Source organism: Triturus cristatus, chromosome 3_2 (assembly GCF_964204655.1).
Source record: "Triturus cristatus chromosome 3_2, aTriCri1.1, whole genome shotgun sequence".
NCBI classification, from domain to species: domain Eukaryota; kingdom Metazoa; phylum Chordata; class Amphibia; order Caudata; family Salamandridae; genus Triturus; species Triturus cristatus.
In genome coordinates, this window is record NC_140584.1 from 772,378,927 (window position 1) to 772,401,357 (window position 22,431).

The 22,431-nt window shown below is 44.7% G+C and overlaps 1 protein-coding gene across 3 annotated transcripts in view; it reads right to left on the bottom strand.

Moving 5' to 3' along the window:
- PIKFYVE (phosphoinositide kinase, FYVE-type zinc finger containing) overlaps window positions 1–22,431 on the bottom strand; it is a 2,037,960-nt gene that overhangs the window by 828,999 nt on the left and 1,186,530 nt on the right. For all 3 annotated transcript variants that reach the window (XM_085648834.1, XM_085648836.1, XM_085648835.1), the window contains one exon: window positions 717–807. In XM_085648834.1, coding sequence (XP_085504960.1) covers window positions 717–807 — 91 coding nt within the window. The remainder of the gene's footprint in view (window positions 1–716; window positions 808–22,431) is intronic.

Here is a 22,431-nt window from a genome sequence, read left to right on the forward strand (position 1 = left end):
GATGTCTAATAAAGATGCAGGGAAACTTTCATGGGATTTGACTTTTGTCAAGCAGTTGGGAACCTCTGGGAACCTCTTTTAAGGTGCCTGTGCCAGGTTACCATGGTAGTGCTGACCATGACCTGTGTTTGAAGGATAATAGTCATTATCATTTTCATGAACTGGTATAAATCATCAAGTGGAAAACAGCTCCTCTGTAATGCATGGTGCTCCAAACCGGAGAGCAGAACCTTAGGTCCTTTCCCTCATTGTGTGGGGACAAGAAACCGGAGACCCCTCCCCTTAATATCTCCGTTATCAGGCGGTCCCGGAAACAGCTAGAACCATATATTGCAAAATGCAAAGTCATGTCAGGCCTATTTCATGACATACAGCGGCCTGGTAGATCAGACTCAAACATCTGTCACTTGACAGGGTATATGCCTTGAAGCCCAAGACGTCTGCTGGCAGCTTGCTGTTAGGATGCTGAGAAACATTTTACAAGCTGAAGAAGAAATGTAAGAAACTCAATGAAGGTCTGAACTGCTACCAAAAATGGCATATGAAAACATGGAAGGGATGTCAGGATTGAGACACTGCCTAAATGGGTCCTCCAACATCACTTCCCGCGGGACTACTCCATGGATGAGGTGGTTCTGGCACAGCCTACTCCCAAACGAGGCATTTGAAATACTTTTCTGGAGACTACTCGCCATTAAAGAAGGCAATTTCCTTACCTTGCTGTCATCACCTTGCCTCATGCGTCCTGGGCTTGCAGGAACAGAAGGGCGTTTCCTTCCCTTCTCTTGTTGGAAAATATCTTGCAGTCTGCAATTATATAGATAAATGTAATGTAAAAACCAAGTATTAAACACAGTATTTTACCTGACTGGTTCAAATACATTTCTTCATACAATTGACATATCTTCCCCTGTATGATAAACCCAAACTGATTAACATTCACGACTTTCCTCCTTGAAGAGGAAAAGAAATGCTTACTACCTTGTCCTGAAACTCTACAACCTTTTTTGATGACCAGTACAAGATAGACTTGGTGCTGCACATCAGTACAGTTACGTGATATAGGGGAGATTTTATGAAACAAGCCAAAGTTTCAACAGAAGGATAGAGGCAGATGATAATTTCTTCCAATCCATCTTTCTGGTTATCTTTTTTCAAAGCAAAAAGGGTCTGCTTTTTTTATTTGCTTGGTCGATTAATATGCAGTCATGCAACATAAAGGAAATATCTCCTTGATGCCACTGAACTTGGTGCAGAGAGAAATTATTTCAGTCCTGCAGTTTTGCCTCTTGGAAGAATGCACTCACTGACACGGAAAATTGCGCAGGAGGGCAGAGAAACAATTCTATGCTGGGGTGACATGTTTCTCTGATACTGCAAGTTTTCGCCAAATCGGTCCTCTAATCTACAAGTAGTCTTTGACAATTCAATTTTAAAGTCTACTTTGGACAGATGAAGCAAGAGTAAATCTTGAACGTTTCTGTTTGGTATAGGATGGAATTAATTGCTGTTCCCATGTAAAGTAGCAAAAGGTAGCGGAGTATAAATGTCCTAGATTAGGATGGCCAGGCAACAGCAGTAAGCAATAGAGTCCAGAAAATACTGTACTGCTTCAAAGGGATGCCATAGAGCGCCACCAAATGCAAAATTTTATAAACAAATAAATAGATATGAGAAGCGGTTCATCACACTATAGCATCCATTCCACACAGCTATAAGGAATGTTCTTTTCTCAAAAAATGTTTAATAGATTCTTGAAAGTTGCAAGCATGAACTATTTCACTGTTCAGCGTAAGCTTATAATAATGGATAATGACAGAAGTAAAGCCAAAAGGAACGCATAAGTGTATAATGTGGATGGCAAAATCGAGGAGGTATAATAGTGTTAGATAAAAGCTCTACTTCTGATCAAAAATAACAAAAAAAATATTCACCATAATTTTTTTGTTTTTACAAAGTTTAAACAAAGTATGACTGCCAGCTCACAGGGGAACTGCAGATCTTGGATGTGTACCTCTTGGGAAAACACATTCGCATTTCAAATCCCATTTATACAGCGACTAACCACGATGGCCCAGGAGGAAGCAAGGTGAAAAAATGTAGCAGCTGAATACAACACCAAACGTGTGACCTGAACAGGTGCCACATGTAAACAAGCAATTACAATGCAATAGGTCTCGCATTTGTGAAAGCTGGAGTTATTGGCGTTGCAAATGAGAATGTATTTTACCTATGTGTTTTTGTTTGAAGTGGAGTGGATGTATGTAGTGTGGAGTGGAATTATGTAGTTTGAATTTAAATTGTTAGATGTCGAATTGTGTGGAGTGTTTTTTGTAGTGGAATTATGTGGCATGTGTGCAGTGGAAGTTTGTGGATAGTAATTATGTGGTACTGAGCGTACTGGAATTATGCAGAGTGGGACTGTGTGTTAACAAGTGCAACTATGTGGAATGGTGTTATGAGTTGTATATATTGGAGTGTAGTTATGTGGTGTGCTGTTGAATTTTGTGGTATGATGTGGAATGGTGTGATGTAGATTGTATGTATGTGGTGTGTTGATCTATGTGGTTTGTTGTTGAATTATGTGGTGTGGAATGGAAATGGGAAGAGTTAAATTGCGTGGTGTGGAAGTGTGTAGTGCCGAGTGAAATTATGTTGATTGGAATTATGTGGCATGGTGTGGAGTGTATTTATGTGGATTGTGTTAATAAGTTTAACAAGCATTTGCAATGCAATCGGTCTCACCTTTGGGACCTTATATATATTTAGCTATGCAGCACATTAGCCTGGGAGCTGAAACATCTACTGTTCTTTAACATGGAGGGAAAGTAAGCACTAACTGTGTGACATGCTAGGTAAGGGAACACATGGAGAAAAACATTGCCTTTCAGAGGGAAATGGCATAGTCCAAAGCTCTGTTTTTAATACAAAATCAGGGCCTTCGGTGGTCATATCACTGAAAATACAAGATTCGAAAAAACTATTATTGTCTACGGGTGCTCGTGGAAGACAATTTCTATGGACTGGAATCTAGAGAATGCTAAAGTGATTCTGGTATTTTACTGACCACTGCTGGTCGTTTTCTATCAAGAACGTTAAATAGAGGCAGTTGCTAGAAAAATAAAATAACAAAAAGCCCTCAGCAGAAAGCAATTCTGGTATTTTACTGACCTCTATTGGTCTTTTTCTATCAAGACAGTTAAACAGAGCCAGTTGAACAGAAAAAAGTCCCTAAGCGGGAGCAGACAAGTCCTAGGGCTGATCTCCAGAGCCCACACGTACATACACATATAGGTCTATACTAAAGTATATACAAGAGTTCTCGAATGCTCAACCTAAAAATGATACATATGCTTAGATGGTATTTTTAGACCACTCAACTGTACGAATGTGTTCTGAAATTTGGAATTACAGCAGGAAATTGTTGCGCCTGCTATTGATTTTAATCTCTGACAATGTGGCAGCTAGACCTATGTGTTTGGCTGTGAGGAGTTGGGACTGTGTATGAGACAGCTACCACAGGCAGGATCACGGAAAGAAGGACTGTACCAAATGCGATCATTTCAATTATTAAACGGTAAAAGCAAACGTTAAGAGGAAGATTGAGCTCTGCTAGTGCAGGCTTTATGTTATTACATAGACGCACTGCTGGAAATATGAAAACCGATTGGCAGCTTTGTGAAACAGGGAGAGGCTAATTAAAATGGAGAATATAGGAACGGATGGAAGCCTGTCTGCCTGTAATAAAAGAAGCGGAAAGTGATAAAGAGGAAAAACACGCATTAAAGTAAAAAACCGAGACTGAAATATATGTGCTCTACACCGGATGCTCAGTTGACTGTAAGCAGGGCAGTATTGCAGCAGCGCTCACCAACAGCTGTGCGAAAGGGACACGTTAATTAAGCATTTTACACACAGCTAGCATTTTGCCCAAGCAATCAGTTCGCATTGTAATATTTTTAGTGCCGTTTTTGTATTGTATTGTAATTGAATTGTCGCACTTTTGTGGCGAGTAGCGCGCTACTACGGAACTCATAAAGGATTGGTGTTGAATTAGAATAGTGAAATATGAAAGTGATTTAAGTGGTGGATAGGTTAGTCAATTATTTGCATTCAGAAGGATAGTGGAGGGATAGAAGAGGGACAGGAAAATGCTACTTACCCAGTATGCATGGGCATCGACTCCATTGTTAGATTGTTTTCCCGCAGAGGGTGATAATGGATATAGTAAGAGGAGTAAGAAGGAGATGTCCATGAATGCATGTATCTAAGTAAGATGTTACTGCAACAGGTATAGGTACCCGGGGAGACAGGTGGGCGCATTTGACTCTATAGCTCTAAATGCCAAGAACAGATGCATACTGGATAAGTAGCATTTTCCGTTCTAGGCATATGAGCAGTAGATCATATGCTTTTGCATAGACTACATAGCAGTTATCTCCCAAAGCGGTGGCTAACCTGTAGCTGTGGTCTGAAATAGTTTACGTAAAACTGCTTGGCCTACTCTAGCTCGCTGTGCTGCCAACACAGCCACAGAATAGTGTTTTGTGAATGTTTGAGGTGTAGACCATGTTGCAGCTTTGCATATATCATCTATGGGTATATTTCCTAAGAATGCCATAGAAGCCTCCAGTTTGCGTGTAGAGCGTGCTCTAGGGAAAACTGTTAATGTCCTTTTAGCCTTTGCATAGCATATTTGAATGCATTTGACTATCCGGCTTGCAATACCCGATTTTGAAATAGAATTGCCTTTGTGTGGTGGAGCAAAAGCGACAAAGCTGATGTGTGTTATGGAAAGCTTTTGTCCTTTCAATGTAATATAGCAATGGTCTTTTCACTGTGTAGTGCATGTTCTGCCACTGAATCTGGTTGACGGAAGAACGCAGGTAACTCAACAGATTGATTGATGAGAAAAGCAGAAAAGACTTTAGGAATGAATTCAGGATTAGTCCATAGAGCCACTTTATTTTGGTGCATTTGTAAAAAAGGTTCTTCTATAGTCAATGCCTGAAGTTCACTCAATCTTCTGAGTGATGTGATAGCAACTAGGAAAGCAACTTTCCATGTTAGAAATTGCAGTTCACATCTGTGTAATGGTTCAAAGGGTGGACCCATTAGTCTGGTGAGAACAATGTTGAGATTCTACACTGGAGCAGGTGGACGTCTCAGGGGAATAACTCCTTTGAGTCCCTCTATAAACGCTTTAATGACAGGTACTCTAAAGAGAGATAGATGCTGTCTATTTTGGAGGTATGCAGCTATAGCAGCTAGATGTAAACGTATGGACGTGTAAGCTAAATTGGCATGTTGTAGATGTAACAAATAGAATATAATGTTTTGGACAGAAGCATCAAGCGGGTTGATGTGGTTGTTATTACAGTAAATCACAAACCGCTTCCACTTTGCTGCATAGCAGGTTCTTGTGGTAGGACGTCTAGCCTCTTTGGTAATATTTATGCAGTCGGGCGACAGATTAAGATAGCCAAACTCTAGGACTTCAGGTGCCATATCGCCAGATTGAGTTGACTGGGGTCTGGGTGGTCTTATGTCTCCATGGCTCTGTGTGAGGAGATTGGGTGTAAGACGTCGTTTTTGATGAGAAACTACCGAGAGTTCCAATAGGGTTGTGAATCATGGTTGCTGTGCCCATGTGGTAGCAACTAGGATTAGTGTCAGGGACGCCTGTTTGAGTTTACGAACCACTCATGGAAAGAGTGGGATAGGCGGAAAAGAGTAAGCAAATATCCCTGACCAGTTCATCCATAGTGCATTGCCTTTGGACAATGGGTGTGGATACTTGGATGCGAAGTTTGGGCATTTTGCGTTTAGGTGCGTGGTAAACAGGTCTATGTTGGCGAAGCCCCACATTTGAAAGAATAGGGGGAGAACTTGAGGATATAGTTTCCATTCGTGGATTTGCTATGTCTGACGACTTAGCAGATCTGCCTTCTGATAGTCTACTCCTGGGAGGTGTTCTGCTAGGAGACCGATTTTGTGATGAATGGCCCATCTCCAGATGTCGTGTGATAGGTGGAACAGTTGGAGGGAGTGTGTCCCCCCCCTGTTTTTGAATGTAGTACATGGCTGTCATGTTGTCTGTACGAATTAGTACAGTCTTGCGTACTAGCTGAACTTTAAATGCTTTCAAAGCCAGAAAAATTGCTAGCAGTTCTAGATGATTTATATGAAGTTGTTTTTGTTGGGAGCTCCACATGCCTTGAACTGTGTGGGTTTGGAGATGCGCTCCCGAACCGGTCAGTGATGCGTCTACTGTTAGTACTATCTGTGGAACCGGGTCGCTGAAGGGCCGCCCTTTCAAAAGTTTTTGTGTGTTCCACCACTGCAGAGCGATGGGTGCGGCTGTCTACCAACACTAGATCTGGCAAGTGACCTTGAGCCTGGTTCCACTGACCAATCAATCAAATAATTTGTAAAGCGCACTACATACCCGCAAGGGTTTCAAGGCGCTGAGGGTGGGGGGGGAGGCTGTTGCTACTGGTTGAACAGCCAGGTCTTGAGCTCTCTCCAGAAGTTTAGAAGGTCTTCGGTTTGTCGTAGGATGAGGGGGAGGGTGTTCCAGGTCTTGGCACGGTGGGAGAAGGAACTGCCTCCGGCTGTGGTTCTACGGATGCGTGGTACGGTAGCCAGGGAGAGGTCTGCGGAGCGGAGTTTCCTGTTGGGTACGTAGAAGGAGAGTCGACTGTTGAGATAGGCTGGGCCGGTCTTGTGGAGTGCCTTGTGTGCGTGGATCAGGAGCTTGAAGGAGATTCTTTTGTCTACAGGGAGCCAGTGCAGGTTCCTCAGGTGTGTCTCCTGAGGCGGAAAGCCGGGAGTAGACGCTGTTTTTGAGCTTATTTGATTTTATGTGATTTAAAACCTTATTTAGACACCTTATCAAGCACTTTGCACTTTGGGCATCACAGAGCGGATCTAGCGCTCACGTGACCCCTTGCACCGGCGTCCCTCGCCGTTGGCCACGCCCACCTCCTGGCCACGCCCTCTTTCCGCCCTTGAGGCCTCCTATTTCAAATGTGCATCTACAGAACGCGCAGCGGACGTGCGCAGCGGGCGCGCCGGACAAGCCCGTCTGCGCCCGTCCGCGGCCGGACGGGGCTAGGGGCACGACTCCATGCCAATTTTATCTCATACTCTTCTGAAGAGCTTACTACCCTCCAAGGTCACTGGCCACTCTCAGAATCCGTGCGCAGGCACATTGTCTCACTAGGGCTTGTCCCTTCTCCCATTCCTACATCGCCGTCCTCCCTGCCCGCCTCTCCGCCACAATGCCCTTCCCCGACTGACCCCCTTCCTTCTACTCCATCATTATCTGTTCTCTTACTCAACACCAGGTCAGCGGTCAAGCACCATCATGAGCTCGTCCTGCTCGATTCTGAGAAGCCTGACTTACTGCTCTTGACCGAAACCTGGTTCTGTGATTCCTCCCTCCCCATTCTCTTGGCTACCCTCCCCCCTCCTTACGTTGCCTTACGCGCCGACCGCCCGGCGGGTAGGGTTGGTGGTGGTGTGGCGTTAATCGCCCGGTCGGAATTGAATTTTCAAACCCTTCCCTCTCCCCCCATTCCCTCCACCGAATTCCTTACAGTCCGCTCCCTCGTCTTCTCCCCCCCCCATTACTTGTCTTCTAATGTACCGCCCTCCCCAGTCTTCCCCTCTGTTTTTGCCGGCATTTCAAGACATGCTGGCCAATATGGTGGTTAACTACGCTTCGGTCTTGGTGTTAGGGGATTTCAATTACTGGCCCTCGGACCCTTCTGAGTGCACTGCCTCGAAAGAATTCACGGAGTCTCTTCTATCTCTGAATTTTGTGTCACACATCTCTGTCCCCACTCACTCTCACGGTCACATACTTGACCAGGTTTGGTCCCTCAACCTTCCAGTTTCCCCGGTGACGGTCTCTCCTTGTCTTTGGTCCGATCATGCCCTTATTTCTTTCTCCATCTCTCTCAACCCGGTATCCAAAGCCCTACACGCCAAAAATACCTGGGCGCGGAATTGGAACAGAGTTGATTTTCCCACACTGACCTCTCACCTTCGGAACTCTACTCCGACCCTCTCTGGTCTTCCGTCCGACTCTCAAGCCAACACTATTAATGCTTGGTTGGCTAGAGGTTGTGACTGAGTGGCTCCCCTGCGTCGCATTTCCGTCCGGCGACCCAAGGAGTCGAACAGGTGGTTCAATGACCACCTAAAAGAGCTAAAACTGTCTGTTCGACAGGCAGAGAGGCACTGGAGAAAAAATTACTGCCCCCCCTATAGTGAATGACCTGGCCTATTCCGACAGAGCTTCACCCCAAATCCCCCCATCCCAGCCTCTATGCAACCAAATTAACACTTACTTTCTCGACAAGATCGCTACCATCAAGGCCAACATCCCCCCCCCTCGTCTGCCTTTGTTGATCCCTCTCCTCCTACTGTCCAAAATCATCTTACCTCCATCCCTCCCCTCACTGAGGAGGTATTTCTGGAGATACTCCCCAAAGTTAAGTCTGGTTCCCCGGCAGACATCTCTCCGGCGCGAATCCTGCAACAAATTTACTCCTCTTGCCCTGAACCCCCCATCACTTTCCTCAATAGCTCTCTAGCGCAGGGAGTAGTGACCCCTGCGCTCAAATCAGCTACCATAGTGCCCATCTTAAAGAAGCCTGGCGCTGATCCGTCCATCTCAGCCAATTACCGCCCCATTTCCCTGCTGCCCTATCTGGGCAAGGTGCTGGAGCGCCATGTCACCGCGGTATTCAGCGCCCACGTAGAGGCCAATGGGGGACTGGCTTACCGCCAGGCTGGCTTCCGACCCAGGCACTCGACTGAATCAGTCGTGGTATCAGTCCTTGACAACCTCAGGAAGGGTATGGATCATAACAAACACCAGGCGCTGGTACTCCTCGATCTCTCCGCCGCATTTGACACGGTGGACCACACCATCTTACTGTCCCGTGTCAGGGCGGCTGGAATTGAGGGATCAGCCCTGGTGTGGCTTTCCTCCTTCCTGAGGGACCGTAACCAGGCGGTCCGGCTGGGAGACTTCACAACCACCCCACTCCCCGTCACTTGTGGTGTTCCCCAGGGCTCCTCTCTGTCTCCCTTACTATTCAATCTTTATATCTCTCCCCTCATTTTCGCTCTTCAGCAGCTGGAGGTTACCGTGTACAATTACGCGGATGACCTCCAGCTCATCTTTGACTTATCCTCCTCTCCCTTCTCTGTCTCTAGCTTCCAGTCCACCATGACATTCATCAGGGACTGGATGAACCATAACCATCTCAAGTTGAACCCGGATAAAACCGAGTTGGTTCTCACCGGGGGTTCTTCCAGTCCCTGGAACTTTCTCTTCTGGCCCTCCTCCCTTGGTCCCGCCCCCATTCCTTCTAACACGGTCAAAACATTGGGGGTCAAAATGAACAATCAGCTCACCCTCCACTCTCAAATCAGCTCTGTAGTCTCCTCCTGCTTCCTCACCCTCCGAATTATCCGCACTGTCTCTCGCTTCTTTTCCCCCCAGGCACTCAAAATGATCATGGCCGCATTGGTAATATCACGGCTGGACTACGCCAACGCCCTCTACAACGGCATACCAGCATACAGCCTGAGGAGGCTCCAGATGGTCCAAAACCAGGCTGCTCGGTTGGTCTTTGGTCTCCCACGCTACCACCACTCCACACCCCTTCTCAGGGAGCTCCACTGGCTTCCTGTCAAGGAACGCTCCCTTTTTAAAACCGCCTGCACTGTTTTCCAGGCCCGTCAAGGCACTGCCCCGCCTTTATTTCTTCATTATTAAAAGAATACGTTCCCACCAGAGAGCTTCGCTCTTCTTCCAAGTCCCTCCTTCAAATCCCACGTTTCAGACGTAAAAAGTGGGGAGGGACCAACTTCTCTACCTTGGCCCCCACTCTCTGGAACTCCCTCCCTGACCATCTCCGGGCGGCTACCCATTATGTGTCCTTCCGCAAGGAACTAAAAACGTTTCTTTTTAAACAGGCCTTCCCTGTGTAACCTCCCCCCCCCTGCTCTACCACAGGCTCCTACTTTGCCTCTGTTGCCAATACCCTCCACTAGCGCCAAGAAACCGTTCGGTGCACGCTGCGCTTTATAAATGTTTTAAATTAGAAATTAAATTAGTGTGGGGTGATGTGGTCGCGGCGCGGGACATCGAGGATCAGGTGTGCAGAGGCATTCTCGATTCTTTGCAGTCTGTTGATGAGCTTGGTCGGGGCTCCGGCGTAGAGGGCATTTCCGTAGTCGAGTCTGCTGCTGACTAGGGCCTGGGTGACTGTTTTCCTTGTGTCTGTCGGGATCCATCTGTAGATCTTGCCGAGCATACGGAGGGTGTTGAAGCAGGTGGAGGACTTGTTTGGTCATGGTGAGTTTCGAGTCGAGGATGACTCCCAGGTTGCGTGCGTGGTTGGCGGGTGCGGGGGGTGTCCCTAGCGATACGGGCCACCAGGAGTCGTCCCATGCTGAGGGGTTGGGCCCGCGGATGAGGATCTCCGTCTTGTCTGTGTTCAGCTTAAGGCGGCTATCCTCCATCCAGTCGGTGACGGCCTTCATTCCTTGGTGGAGGTTGGATTTGGCGGTGAGGGGGTCCTTGGTGAGGGAGAGGATCAGTTGCGTGTCGTCGGCGTAGGAGACTATGTTGAGGTTGTGATGTCGGGCGATGCGTGCGAGAGGCGCCATGTAGACGTTGAACAGCGTCGGGCTGAGGGAGGATCCCTGCGGGACGCCGCAAATGATCTCGGAGGCTTTGGATCGGAACGGGGGGAGGCGGACTCTCTGGGTTCTGCCGGAGAGGAAGGAGGTGGTCCAATCCAGGGCGTTGTCTCGGATCCCTGCGTCGTGGAGTCGTCGTGCTAAGCATTCCTGTAGGGGACGCATCTGAAGTTTTGCGTAGGGGACTATGAAAATGCAAGACGCTATAAGTCCCAGTAATTGCATGAACACTAGAGCAGGTAAGGAGTGTTGAGTCTGGAACTGAGACATTAGGTTCTGAATATCTTTCATTCTGTCCGGAGTTGGGTATGCGAGAGCTCTTTGTGTGTCTATAGTAGCTCCTAGATAGTCTTGAGACATGGGTGGTTGGAGATGGGATTTGGTCTGATTTACTGTAAATCCTAGTTGGTGAAGGAGTTGCACAGTCTTCTGCGTGTGACGCACACAGCTGTTGAGGGAGCTGGCCTTTATGAGCGAGTCGTCTAAGTATGGGAAGATAGAACCTGCTGTCTTCTCAGGTGGGCTGAGACTACTGCCAAACAATTTGTGAAAACCCTGGGAGGGGTTGTCACTCCGAAGGGGAGGACTTTGAATAGATAATGTTGGCCTGCTACCACAAACCTGAGGTATTTGCGGTGCGCAGGTTGTATTGGAATATGAAAGTAAGCGTCCTTTAAATCCAGAGTGGCTAGAAAGTCGCCTTGCCGAAGGAGAGGAAGCACTTGTTAGAGTTTTACCATATGAAAACGGTCCGACTGAATGTATAGATTTAGTTCTCTGAGGTCCAATATAGGCCTGAAAGAGACGTGCTTTTTGGGCATTAGGAAGTAGAAGGAGTACACTCCTGTTCCTTGGTATTGTAAAGGGACTGGTTCTATCGCCCCCTTTTGCAACAGAGAAAGAACCTCTTGCTTTAGAAGGGTGAGATGTTCTTGTGACATGAGGTGCAACCTTGGAGGAATATTCGGTGGAGTGCTTGTAAGCTCCAGGCAATAACCAGATTGGATCATTTGTAGAACCCATTTGTCTGATGTAATCATATTGCACATGGGTAGAAATTGTGAAAGGCGTCCCCTGACAGGAGTGGAATGATTGGGGTATGAGAAATAAGTCACTGCTTGTTGTTTGCAGGGGGATTGCGTGTTGAAACACCTCTGCCCCTTCCCTTGCTGTTGTTTCTTCTATATTCTCCTCTAAAATAACCTCTTGAAGAGGCCGATTGATTGTTGCCCTTGTAAGAGGAGGGATTTTCTGTAGATACAGTTTTGGAGCCGCCCCTATAGAATGAGCGACGAAAGGAACCCCTGTTAGAAGGTGATTGTAAGGCTCCCATGGATTTAGCAACTTTGGTATCTTTTTTCATCTTTTCTAGTGATACATCTACAGTTGGGCCAAAAAAATGCTCTTTATCAAAAGGTTGATTGAGAATAGAGGCTTGTACTTCAGGCTTGAACCCTGAAATCCTTAGCCAACCATATCTACGGAGTAGTACACTAGTGTTTACTTCCCGAGCTGCTGCATCTCCCTGATCTAATGCACACCTGATAGAGGTGTTGGTTATTAATTTGCCTTCTTGAATAAGGTCACTGGCTTTAGTCTTATGCTCATCTGGAAGGAATTCAATGAGCTTTTCCAGTTCGTCCTAATGAACTCTATCATACCTTGCCAACAATGCTTGGGCATTGGCAATGCGCCAGTTATTAGCCGCTTGTGAGGCTATCCTTGCTCCTTAAGCTTTTAATAATTTGGACTCCTTATCAGGAGGAGAGGAATCCCCTGTTTGAGAGTTAGCTCTACAACGAGCATTGGAAATGACCAGAGAGTCCCAGGGTTATTGACCCTTTATATACACAGGATCATTAGGGGCAGCTCTGTATTTTTTTCTCTAACCTGGGAGTAATGATCCTAGCTCTTACAGGATCTATAAAGATATCCTGAGTGTGTTTGAGCATTGCCTTTAACATTGGTAATGTTTGTGTAGCCCTTTGATCTGAACTCAGTGTCTCTAACAAAAATTCCTCCTCTAAACTCTCCTTATGAAGCTGTACTCCATGATATTGTGCAGGCCCTATTAAGGAGCTCAATGTACCCAATGTTATCACCTGGAGGCGAAGGCTTGGATGGATAGAAGTCCGGGTCATTATCTGGTTGAGGGACATCATAATGATCCCATGGATCAGGATCCTGTGGTGTATCCTGTGGTGCATAGTCATCTATATCCCCATCCCCTGTATCCTGTGGGTCAGGTGATGGTGGATATGGGGAATGTGTAGGTGTAATAAGGAATTCTTCATGAATGGGTTAAGGTGAAATATAAGGAGGAGAAGGGTTAAGTGGCCACATTTTTCTTCTTTAAAGGAATGTGGTAGTCCTCTGGTGAGCCCATTTTCCTCTTTTCAGGAAGTTTGGCATGAATATACCAGTTTTGGGATGAATCACGATTTCCTTCTTTTTTTGGATCCGGCGGATTTTCAATCCGAGGCTCTTTAGTTGCAGCAGTTACTTTAGATGCCAGTTTTGGCGTCGAAGGTTTCGGCTCTGAAGTTTTCAGCTTCATAGATCTAGGTTTACGCAAAGGTGGCACGAAAACCAGAAGGTGTTTCGATATCGACGGCAAAGGATTCGGATCGGCACCGGCGTGGGGACGGGTAGAGCCCGAGCCGGAAGGCTGTTTATGTTTCAGCCAAAACCTCTTCTCAGTGCCGACCTTGCGCGGAGGGACCGGAGCCTTTTTCTTATAAAGGAATGATATGGGAACGAAGTCTTTTTACTCACGATCCGTTGTCCCGGTGTCAGGTCTTCGGCATCGAAGTTGGATCCGGAGACGTACTCCTCCATTTCGGCTTCCTGTGCTTGCAATTCTTCTTGTTCGGACTCTTCTCCAAGGAGGTCCAGCGCAGAGCCGCTTTGTTGGTACATTTCATGATGTTGAGCCTGACGATCACGTAGGGTTTTCTTGACCAAAACGACTGACATGCGTCAGTCTTTCTTGTCGTGTTCCGGGGATAGGCAAAGGTTGCACACTTCGTGCAAGTCAGTGCGCAGGAACTTAGCACAACACCCTGGGCTAACTTGAATGGAGTCCGTTTCATCAGCTGCTACTGAGCCCGGCGCGGGTAGGCCCGACGGCCTTCCTCAAATGTTCCGATTGAAGGTTTTCAAGAGCAAACGATACGCGGAGAATGGGAAACGCAATCGATACAATACCGTTGAGGGTAGTGGATTGCCCGTCGAAGGGGGCCTGAAGAAACGGTGCCAAACCGGATCGCAACAATTCACATGCAAACCCGATGGCGGAAAAAAACAATCTAACAATGGATTCGATAACCATTGTCAGAAAAACAATTGCTAGTGCCCTTGTTCGCTTACCTAAGCTGAAAAGACCTAAATATGTTCATTCTGCTAGGTGGTTGAGGCAAATTCCGCATCTCTGGCTAATTTTGCATAGATTGTTGCTTCTGATTGCCAACACCAGTTATGAGACTTTTCAAGATGGCAGCTGCCATGCTACTGCTCATGGGCGTTCTAGTGTGTTTACAAAGCCCTCGAGCAGTTGTGTAGTGTACCTCTTGCGCGCGCTCTCTGAGAACCACGCACTTCAAGTGTCGTTCAGGTCAGGAGAGCAGCATTCTGCCTACGCGCAGAAGCTGAGGAGAATTCTCGACTTGGTAATTCCCTAATTTTTTACCCCACCTATTGCGGAAGGGTGTGCACATCAGGGGTATTACCCTTTTTTGAGTAATTTAGCATTTTGTCTTGGGACACTATTCTCCTTCGTGGAAGCTGAATTCTGGAAGCCGTTGAAATCATTGTATGAAGTAAAACCAGACAGCTAATGAAAAAGCAAGAAGTCTGTAGCCTTTGAAGCAGCAGCCACTTCGTCAGTTAATAGAAAAAGGATTTGAACGTTGTCACCCTAAGCAGTGAATGTATTTTAGAACCATGTGTATCTTCGAACAGTTCTTGATTTTAAAAGTCCTAAGTTGTATACTGACCATCAACTAAGAGAGGGGCATGCCTGTTAGGATTTCAGGTAGATTCAATACGTTATTAATGAATAGGAAAAGAGAGCTATATTAATGTTTAGAGTTGTTTAAGGTCCTTTGACTCATTTCTGCAGGGTCTGTCAGAGAGCATTCCAGGGTAGAAACGACGCGCACCACGCAGAGAATAAAAATACCCCGTGAAGTGAAAGTTCGACAGGTCTCTGAATCCGAAGGGCAGTCTCTCTTTTATCCCCATTCCCCTTTCCCCCTGTGGGTGTTAGTGCAATATTTGATTATACTGGCAAACACGGTTGGGATTTTGGAGCTAGTCATCGGCTCCTGTGGAAGAGTTGGGCACGCAAGGTAAGAGCCTTGACAGATTGAAGTGCCTCCAGATTCCACCTGAGCAGGATGGCAGAGGGATTAGATGTCAACGCCCTGGCAGTGCTAATTGAAACTATGCAAAAACAGTTAACTCTAACAATAGAAGAGATAAGGAATTAAGGGAAGAAAATAAAAGATCTCAGGCTGAGAGTCAACAATTAATACAAAATTGAGTGCATTTAAAGCCGGTCCCACCTCACAGACCAGAGGAATTGAAGGAAAAGAATTTCCTACTCCCACTTCTGATTTCACCACACAAGTAATACACTCCATTTCTCAAATCATTCCTCTGGACCCCCCCTGAGCAGTTTTATATTCTTAACCCAATGTTCATTACACTTCCTTTGTAGACCAGTTATTTTTGTGGATGATCAGTCAAAAACAGCCTTTGTATTGTCTTACTTGAGCGGAGATGCAGCTTCTTGGTCCATGCCTATCATTTCTCGTAATGACCCAGTGTTGCACAATTTTGAAAATTTCAAGACAGAATTTCTCAGAATCTTCAATCGTCGAGCAATCTCGCAAGCTACTGACAATTTAACAAACAAATTGTAGAAACTGGATGGCCTGAGTGTAAAAGAGCAGCAATTTTCCATAGAGTATTAGGAGATGAGCTGAAAGACGCTCTAGCACAAATTCCAGATCGCCCCACTGAGGTTTCAAAATTGATCGATCTGGTGTTACAAATCGACCAAAGACAATTCGAAAGAAGATCAGAACGAAGACGTGAATTCCGTCCCATTCCACCACGATTCAACCGGAGCAAGTCGGAAGGTACCAAGAACTCGGAGACACATCTTACTGAAGAACCTATGCAGATAGGCAGCGTCAGAGGACCTCTATCTAAAGAAGAAAAGGAGAAAAGAAGGTCAGGAAATCTATGCCTATATTATGGTCAATTAGGACATTTCGGGAAAGAATGTCCTAGAAAGCCCAAAGTGAATACTTTGGACAAAGAGAAACCCCATCAGTGAAGAGGGTTGCCCATATGGATGTTCAGCCAAAGTCAGCATCTCCACATTGAACAGTTTCTTTGATTTAAGTTTCGGCAAAAATAAATTGAAAGAAATCTCTGAAATGATCGATTCTGGAGGGACTGGAAATTTTTGCTACATACAATATGACAAAAAAGTCGGAATGAACTTCTTTAGAAAGAAAATAGCTGAACCATTTTGCGCTGTGGATGGCACCAACTTGTCCTCTGGCCCTATCACAGATGATACGGAACTTGTAGAATTGAAGGATCATCATGGATATCGAGAAAGCATTTCCTTGAATCTCATCGATGCACCTCAATTTCAGTTGATCCTAGGCTTAACGTGGCTGACAGAGAACTACCCTGATTTAAACTGGGAGAGCAGAACCGTGCGATTGAATTCAAGTTATTGCCAAAAACATTGTAATGGTTCTTCTTATGAAAGTAAAGAAATCTCTCCAGCAAAAGTTCTAGCCATTAAACCAAGTGTTATCTGTGCTATTGAAACCATCGTCAATTGGAGTATGACGATCTTAAGGCAGTCTTCGACAAGGCTAAGGCAGAGAAACTTCCACCGCACAGGTCTTATGACTGTGAAATCGAACTGGAACCTGGGGCAAATTTGCCTTGCAGCCGGATTTATGCCCTCACTGAAAAAGAGAATAAATTCTTGAGGAAATATTTAGACCAATATTTGGCCAACAGGTTCATTCGCCCTTCCCAATCCTCAGTCTCATCCCCTCTTTTCTTTGTCCCCAAGAAGAGGAATGAGGAGTTAAGACCATGTATAGACTACAGAGCCTTGAACCAAGTGACGGTTAAGAACAGATACCCTCTACCTTTAATTTTAGTACTTCTCGATCAAAGCCTTCACTAAATCAGATCTTCGTGGTGCTTACCACCTAATTCGAGTTGCCAAGGGAGATGAGTGGAAGAAAGCCTTCCGGACCAGGTTCGGATTATTTGAGTATCAAGTGATGCCCTATGGTCTGTGCAATGCCCCAGCAGCTTTCCAGCATTTTGGTAATGACATTTTGAGAGAGTTCCTAGATCGCTTTGCTGTGGTATATATTGATGACATTTTATTTTTCTCCAAGAACCAGCAGGCGCACGTGGAACATGTGAGAGCCATCCTAAAGAGATTGCTGGAGAATAATTTGTACGTAAAACTTGAGAAATGCGCCTTTCATGTCAAGGAAGTGGAATTCTTGGGATTTGTCTTGTCAGAAGAGGGAATTTCGACAGATACTTCAAAGATTCAGGCAATTTTGAATTGGCCCTCTCCTAAGAATATGAAGGAGGTGCAGATGTTCATTGGCTTTGGTAATTTTTACTGTTGCTTCATTAAAGAGTTTTCAAAGAAGGTTGTTCCTATTACAAAACTTCTTAGGAAAGGAGTATCTTTTCAATGGTCCAGTGAAGCTGAGGAAGCCTTCACCTTTCTCAAAGACTCCTTCACTACTGCACCGATTCTCCTTCATCCTGATGCTGGAGAACCTTTTTTAGTCGAAGCAGACGCCTCTAATCAGGCCATTGGGGGCATCCTGTCTCAAAGACACAAAGAGGCCGGTCAATTACATCCAGTAGCCTTTCGATCTAGGAAGCTGACCCCACTAGATATCAATTATTCAATTGCCGACAAGGAGTTGCTTGCAGTTAAGGATGCCTTCCAAGAATGGCGACGCTATTTGTTGGGAGCCCGCCACGTTGTCACGGTATTTACTGACCACAAAAATATTTAGTTTCTGAAATCTACTAAAACCCTCACTGCCTGACAACTGAGATGGTCCCTCTTTTTTGCAGATTTCAACTTCACCATTACCTATCGTCCTGGTTCAGCGAATGGGAAGGCATACGCTTTATCAAGACTGGAAAATGTTCCCAGAACTAGTGAAATCCAAGAAACTCCAATAATACCTGCAGAAAGATGCTTGCGCCCTACAATTCTGTGAAATCAAAGAGAAAATACGAAAATCCATATCCGATGAGATTCAGAATTGGGCCAAGGAAGATGAGAACAGAAAGACCATCGGAAATCTCCCATATGTCAAGGAAGCTTTGTACTTGCCCTCTGAAGAATTGCAAGAATCGTCTCTGCAAGCGTGTCACGACAATCCTTTAGCCGGACACAAGGGAGTATTGAAAACCACTGAGTAACTTAAAAGATACTTTTGGTGGCCAGCCGTGGTCCCTCAAGTGAGACAATACATCCGCTCTTGTGATAAGTGTATCGGGGGAAGACCAACAGACAAGCCCGAAAGGGAGAACTCCAACCCCTTCCTACAGCTCCTTATCCCTGGCATACTATAACTATTGATATCAATGTAGACTTACCAACTAGTCAGGGTTGTGACACCATCCTGGTGTTTTTGGATACATTATCAAAGATGAGCCATTTGATTCCGCTAAAAAAGATTCCAAAGGGCCCTCAACTGGCACAGTTGTTTTCGCAACACATAGAGCACATGGAACCCCAGTAGTTGTAATTTCCGATAGTGAAAATCAATTTGTTTCTTGATTCTGGAGAGCCTTCATGCAACAGCTAGGGATAGACTGACTGTTTTTCATGAGTTACCATCCAGAAACAGACGGCCAGACGGAAAGAGTCAATCAAGAGATTGAACAGTATCTCCGTCTGTACCTTTTAGATCAGGATGATGAATGGTCAGACCTAAAATGGACAGCAGAATTCACATATAATAATGCAGTCCATGCCTCCACTGGTTTTTCTCCATTTTATTTGAACAATGGCATACACCAGAACATCATAGTAGGAAAATCTGATGGAACTGTACCCGCTGTAGATGACTTTAGCAAAAGGATCCAAGAAACATATCAATCAGCCAGAAAACACTTGACTCAGGCAAAAGACTCTTATAAAAATACGCTGATCAAAAGAGAAGAGCAACTCTAAATTCCTCCAAGGGTGATTCGGTCTGGTTGTCCACTAGACATTTACATCTTAAGGGAAACAGGAAATTTCAACCCAGATTTCTGGGGCCCTTTAAAATAAATAAGATTGTGAACTCAGTCACAGTAAAACTCAACTTACCCCCTCAGATTAAGATTTACACCCTATTTCACGTGTCCCTACTTTAAAAAAATCCTCCTAACATGAGACTGACTACATCACCAGATCCAATCACTATCGATGCACACTCTGAATATGAAGTGAACAGAATTATAGACTCTAGGTTCAAGAAAGGGAGATTACATTCCCTAATTGATTGGAAAGGTTTTGGTCCAGAGGAGATGTCCTGGGAACCCTCAAGAGAATGTGGATGCTTTACGATTAGTAAAATAATTTCAAAAAACGTATCCTAACAAACCCAGTTTGGTAGGGCATCCTTTGGAGGGAGGTACTGTCAGGAAAACAATTGCAAGTTCCCTTGTTCGCTTACCTAAACTGAAAAGACCTAAATAGGTTAATTATACTAGGTGGTTTCTACAAATCCCTCGAGCGGTAGTGTACCTTTTGCGCGCTCCAACTGTCGTGCAGTTCAGGAGAGCAGTGTTCTGCCTACGCGTCGAAGCTAAGGAGAATTTTCTACTTCGTAAATCCCTTATTTTTGACCCCGCGAATCACGGAAGGGTGTGCACATCAGGGGCATTCCCCTTTTTTGAGTAATTTAGAATTTCGTCTTGGGACACTATTCTCCTTCGGTGTATGAAGTAAGACTAGACAGCTAATGAAAAAGCAAGAACTCTGTAGCCTTTGAAGCAGCAGCTGCTTCGTAAGTTAATAGAAAAAGCATTTGAACTTTGTCACCCTAAGCAGTGAATGTATTTTAGAACCATTTGTATCTTCGAACAGTACTTGATTTTAAAAGTCATAAGTTGTATACTGACCATCAACCGAGAGAGAGGGGAAAGCCTGTTAGGATTGCAGGTAGATTTAATACGTTATTAATGAATAGGAAAAGAGAGCTATAGTAATGTTTAGAGTTGTTTAAGGTCTTTTTACTCTACTTTCTGCATGGTCTGTCAAAGAGCATTCCAGGGTAGAAATGATGCGCACCACCCAGAGAATAAAAATACCCCATGAAGTGAAAGTTCGACAGGTCTCTGAATCCGAAGGGCAGTTTCCCTTTTACCCTCATTCCCCTTTCCTCCCTGTGGGTGTTAGTGCAATATTTGATTGTACTGGCAAACGCGGTTGGGATTTGGGAGCTAGTCATCGGCTCCTGTGGAAGATTTGGGTAAGCAATGTTAGAGCCTTGACACCCATGCGCACTATCACCGAAAGGAGGAGTCACCTACCTCGTGACTGGAAAGACTTCTTCGAAGAAAAACAAAGTGCAAACATCCGTACCCAACACTAGATGGTTATCTATGCAAAAGGATATGCTCTACAGCTCATATGCCTCGAACAGAAAGTTTGTATTTATATAGCGCTTATTACTCCTGATGGGGTGTTGAAACGCTTTTTTGGCAAGTAGCACACTACTCCGGAACCCATAAGGATTAGCATAGTGAAGTATGAAAGTGAGTTGAGTGGTGGATATGTTAGTCAGTTATTTGGATAGAGAAGGGTAGCAACAGGATAGAAGAGGGAAAAGAGGTTTGCATTTATATAGCGCTTGCTACCCCTGATGAGGTTTTGTAGCGCTTTTTTGGCGAGTAGCACGCTACTCCGGAACCCATAAGGATTAGTGTTGAATTAGTATAGTGAAATAGGAAGGTAATTTGAGTGGTGGATATGTTAGTCAGTTATTTGGATTGAGAAGGGATTGAAAAGGGAAAAGGTTTGCATTTATATATCACTTGTTACGCCTGATGGGGTGTTGAAGTGTTTATTGGCGAGTAGCACGCTACCCCAGAACCCATAAAGGATTAGTGTTGTAAAATTAGTATAGTAAAATATGAAAGTAATTTGAGTGGTGGATATGTTGTTCAGGTATTTGGATAGAGAAGGGTAGCAGAGGGATAGAAGAGGGCAAAAGGTTTGCATTTATATAGTGCTTGCTACCTCTGATGAGGTGTTAAAGCGTTTTATTGGTGAGTAGCACGTTAATCTGGAACCCACAAAGGAACAGTGGTGAATTAGTAGAGTGAAATATGAAATTTGAGAAGTGAACATGTTAGTCAGTTATTTTTATTGAAAAGGATAGTGGAGGGATAGAAGAGTGAAGGATTTAGATTTTTGTTTTTTTGGAGTTCATAGCAGTTAGAAGAGGCTTTGGGATGAGTAAAAAGGGATGAAGAGGGGAAGAGTCAGAGGGAAGACTTTAGAAAGGCTTGTTTTGGGGGATCGGTATAGTAAAAGAGGTGTCAGGTGATGCAAGAAGGGGTGAAGTATGAGATAGTCTAGAAAGGGTTATTTTGGGGGTCATAGTAGTGGTATAGGGTTTGGGATAAACGAGAGAGTTGATGTAGAGGATATATTGATAGAGGTATAGTGTGAGAAATAGGGTAGTGCTTTGGAAAGAGAAGAAGAAAGAAGTTTGAGATGAGTCTGAAAGTTGGGGTAGAAGATTTATTGAGAGAAATATAGGGTGATAAATAGGATAGTGCATTGGATATGCTGAATTGGAAGAAAGTGATAAATATATAGATCCATATGTACATGGAAAGTATATAGATGCATAAAGGAGGTAGGTATATGTAGATTAAAGATATAGAGGTATAGGATGAGAAATAGGGTAGTGCATGGGATATGCTGTTTTAGGAGAAAAGTAATAAATATATAGATCCAAGTACATGGAAGGTATATAGATGCATAAAGGAAGTAAAAAGATGCAGTAGATAAACTCTGGTTTTCAAGTATTAATGTATTTGTATTTATTTTTTAACAACAATTATTCTATATGTTTATACAAAGCAATTCACAAAGATAGGTACATCTCTATAGTAAACATAAATGCTTATATACAGAGGGATATGCTGTACATTTCTGTTTGCGAATGGTGCTTATGTGTGGAAGGGCCAATGCTTGAGCAGTTTTCTGAAGATAAGGTGGTTGGCAGTGGATCTTATGTTGGGGGGTAAAGTGTTCCATAGTTTGGCTGCTTGAACAGAGAAGGATGTGCCACCCATGTTTTTTTTCTTGTATCTTGGGATTTTGAGGCGAGGTGCCACTTTAGAGCAGAGGTTCCTTTGATGAATGTGTTTGGTGATTTTATTCCCGATTAAGAAAGGTCCCATTCCATGTATTGCTTTGTGGGCGATACAAAGCAGCTTGAACGTGGATCTTCTGCCAACTGGTAAACAATGCAGGGCTTTCAAGGCAGGTGAGATGTGGTCTCTCGGTTGGATATGCAAGAGTAGTCTGGCAGTCGAGTTCTGAATCCGGTGTAGTCTTTTCATGGTTGTTAAAGGTGATCCGTGGTAGAGGCTATTGGTGCAATCAAGTTTGGACAG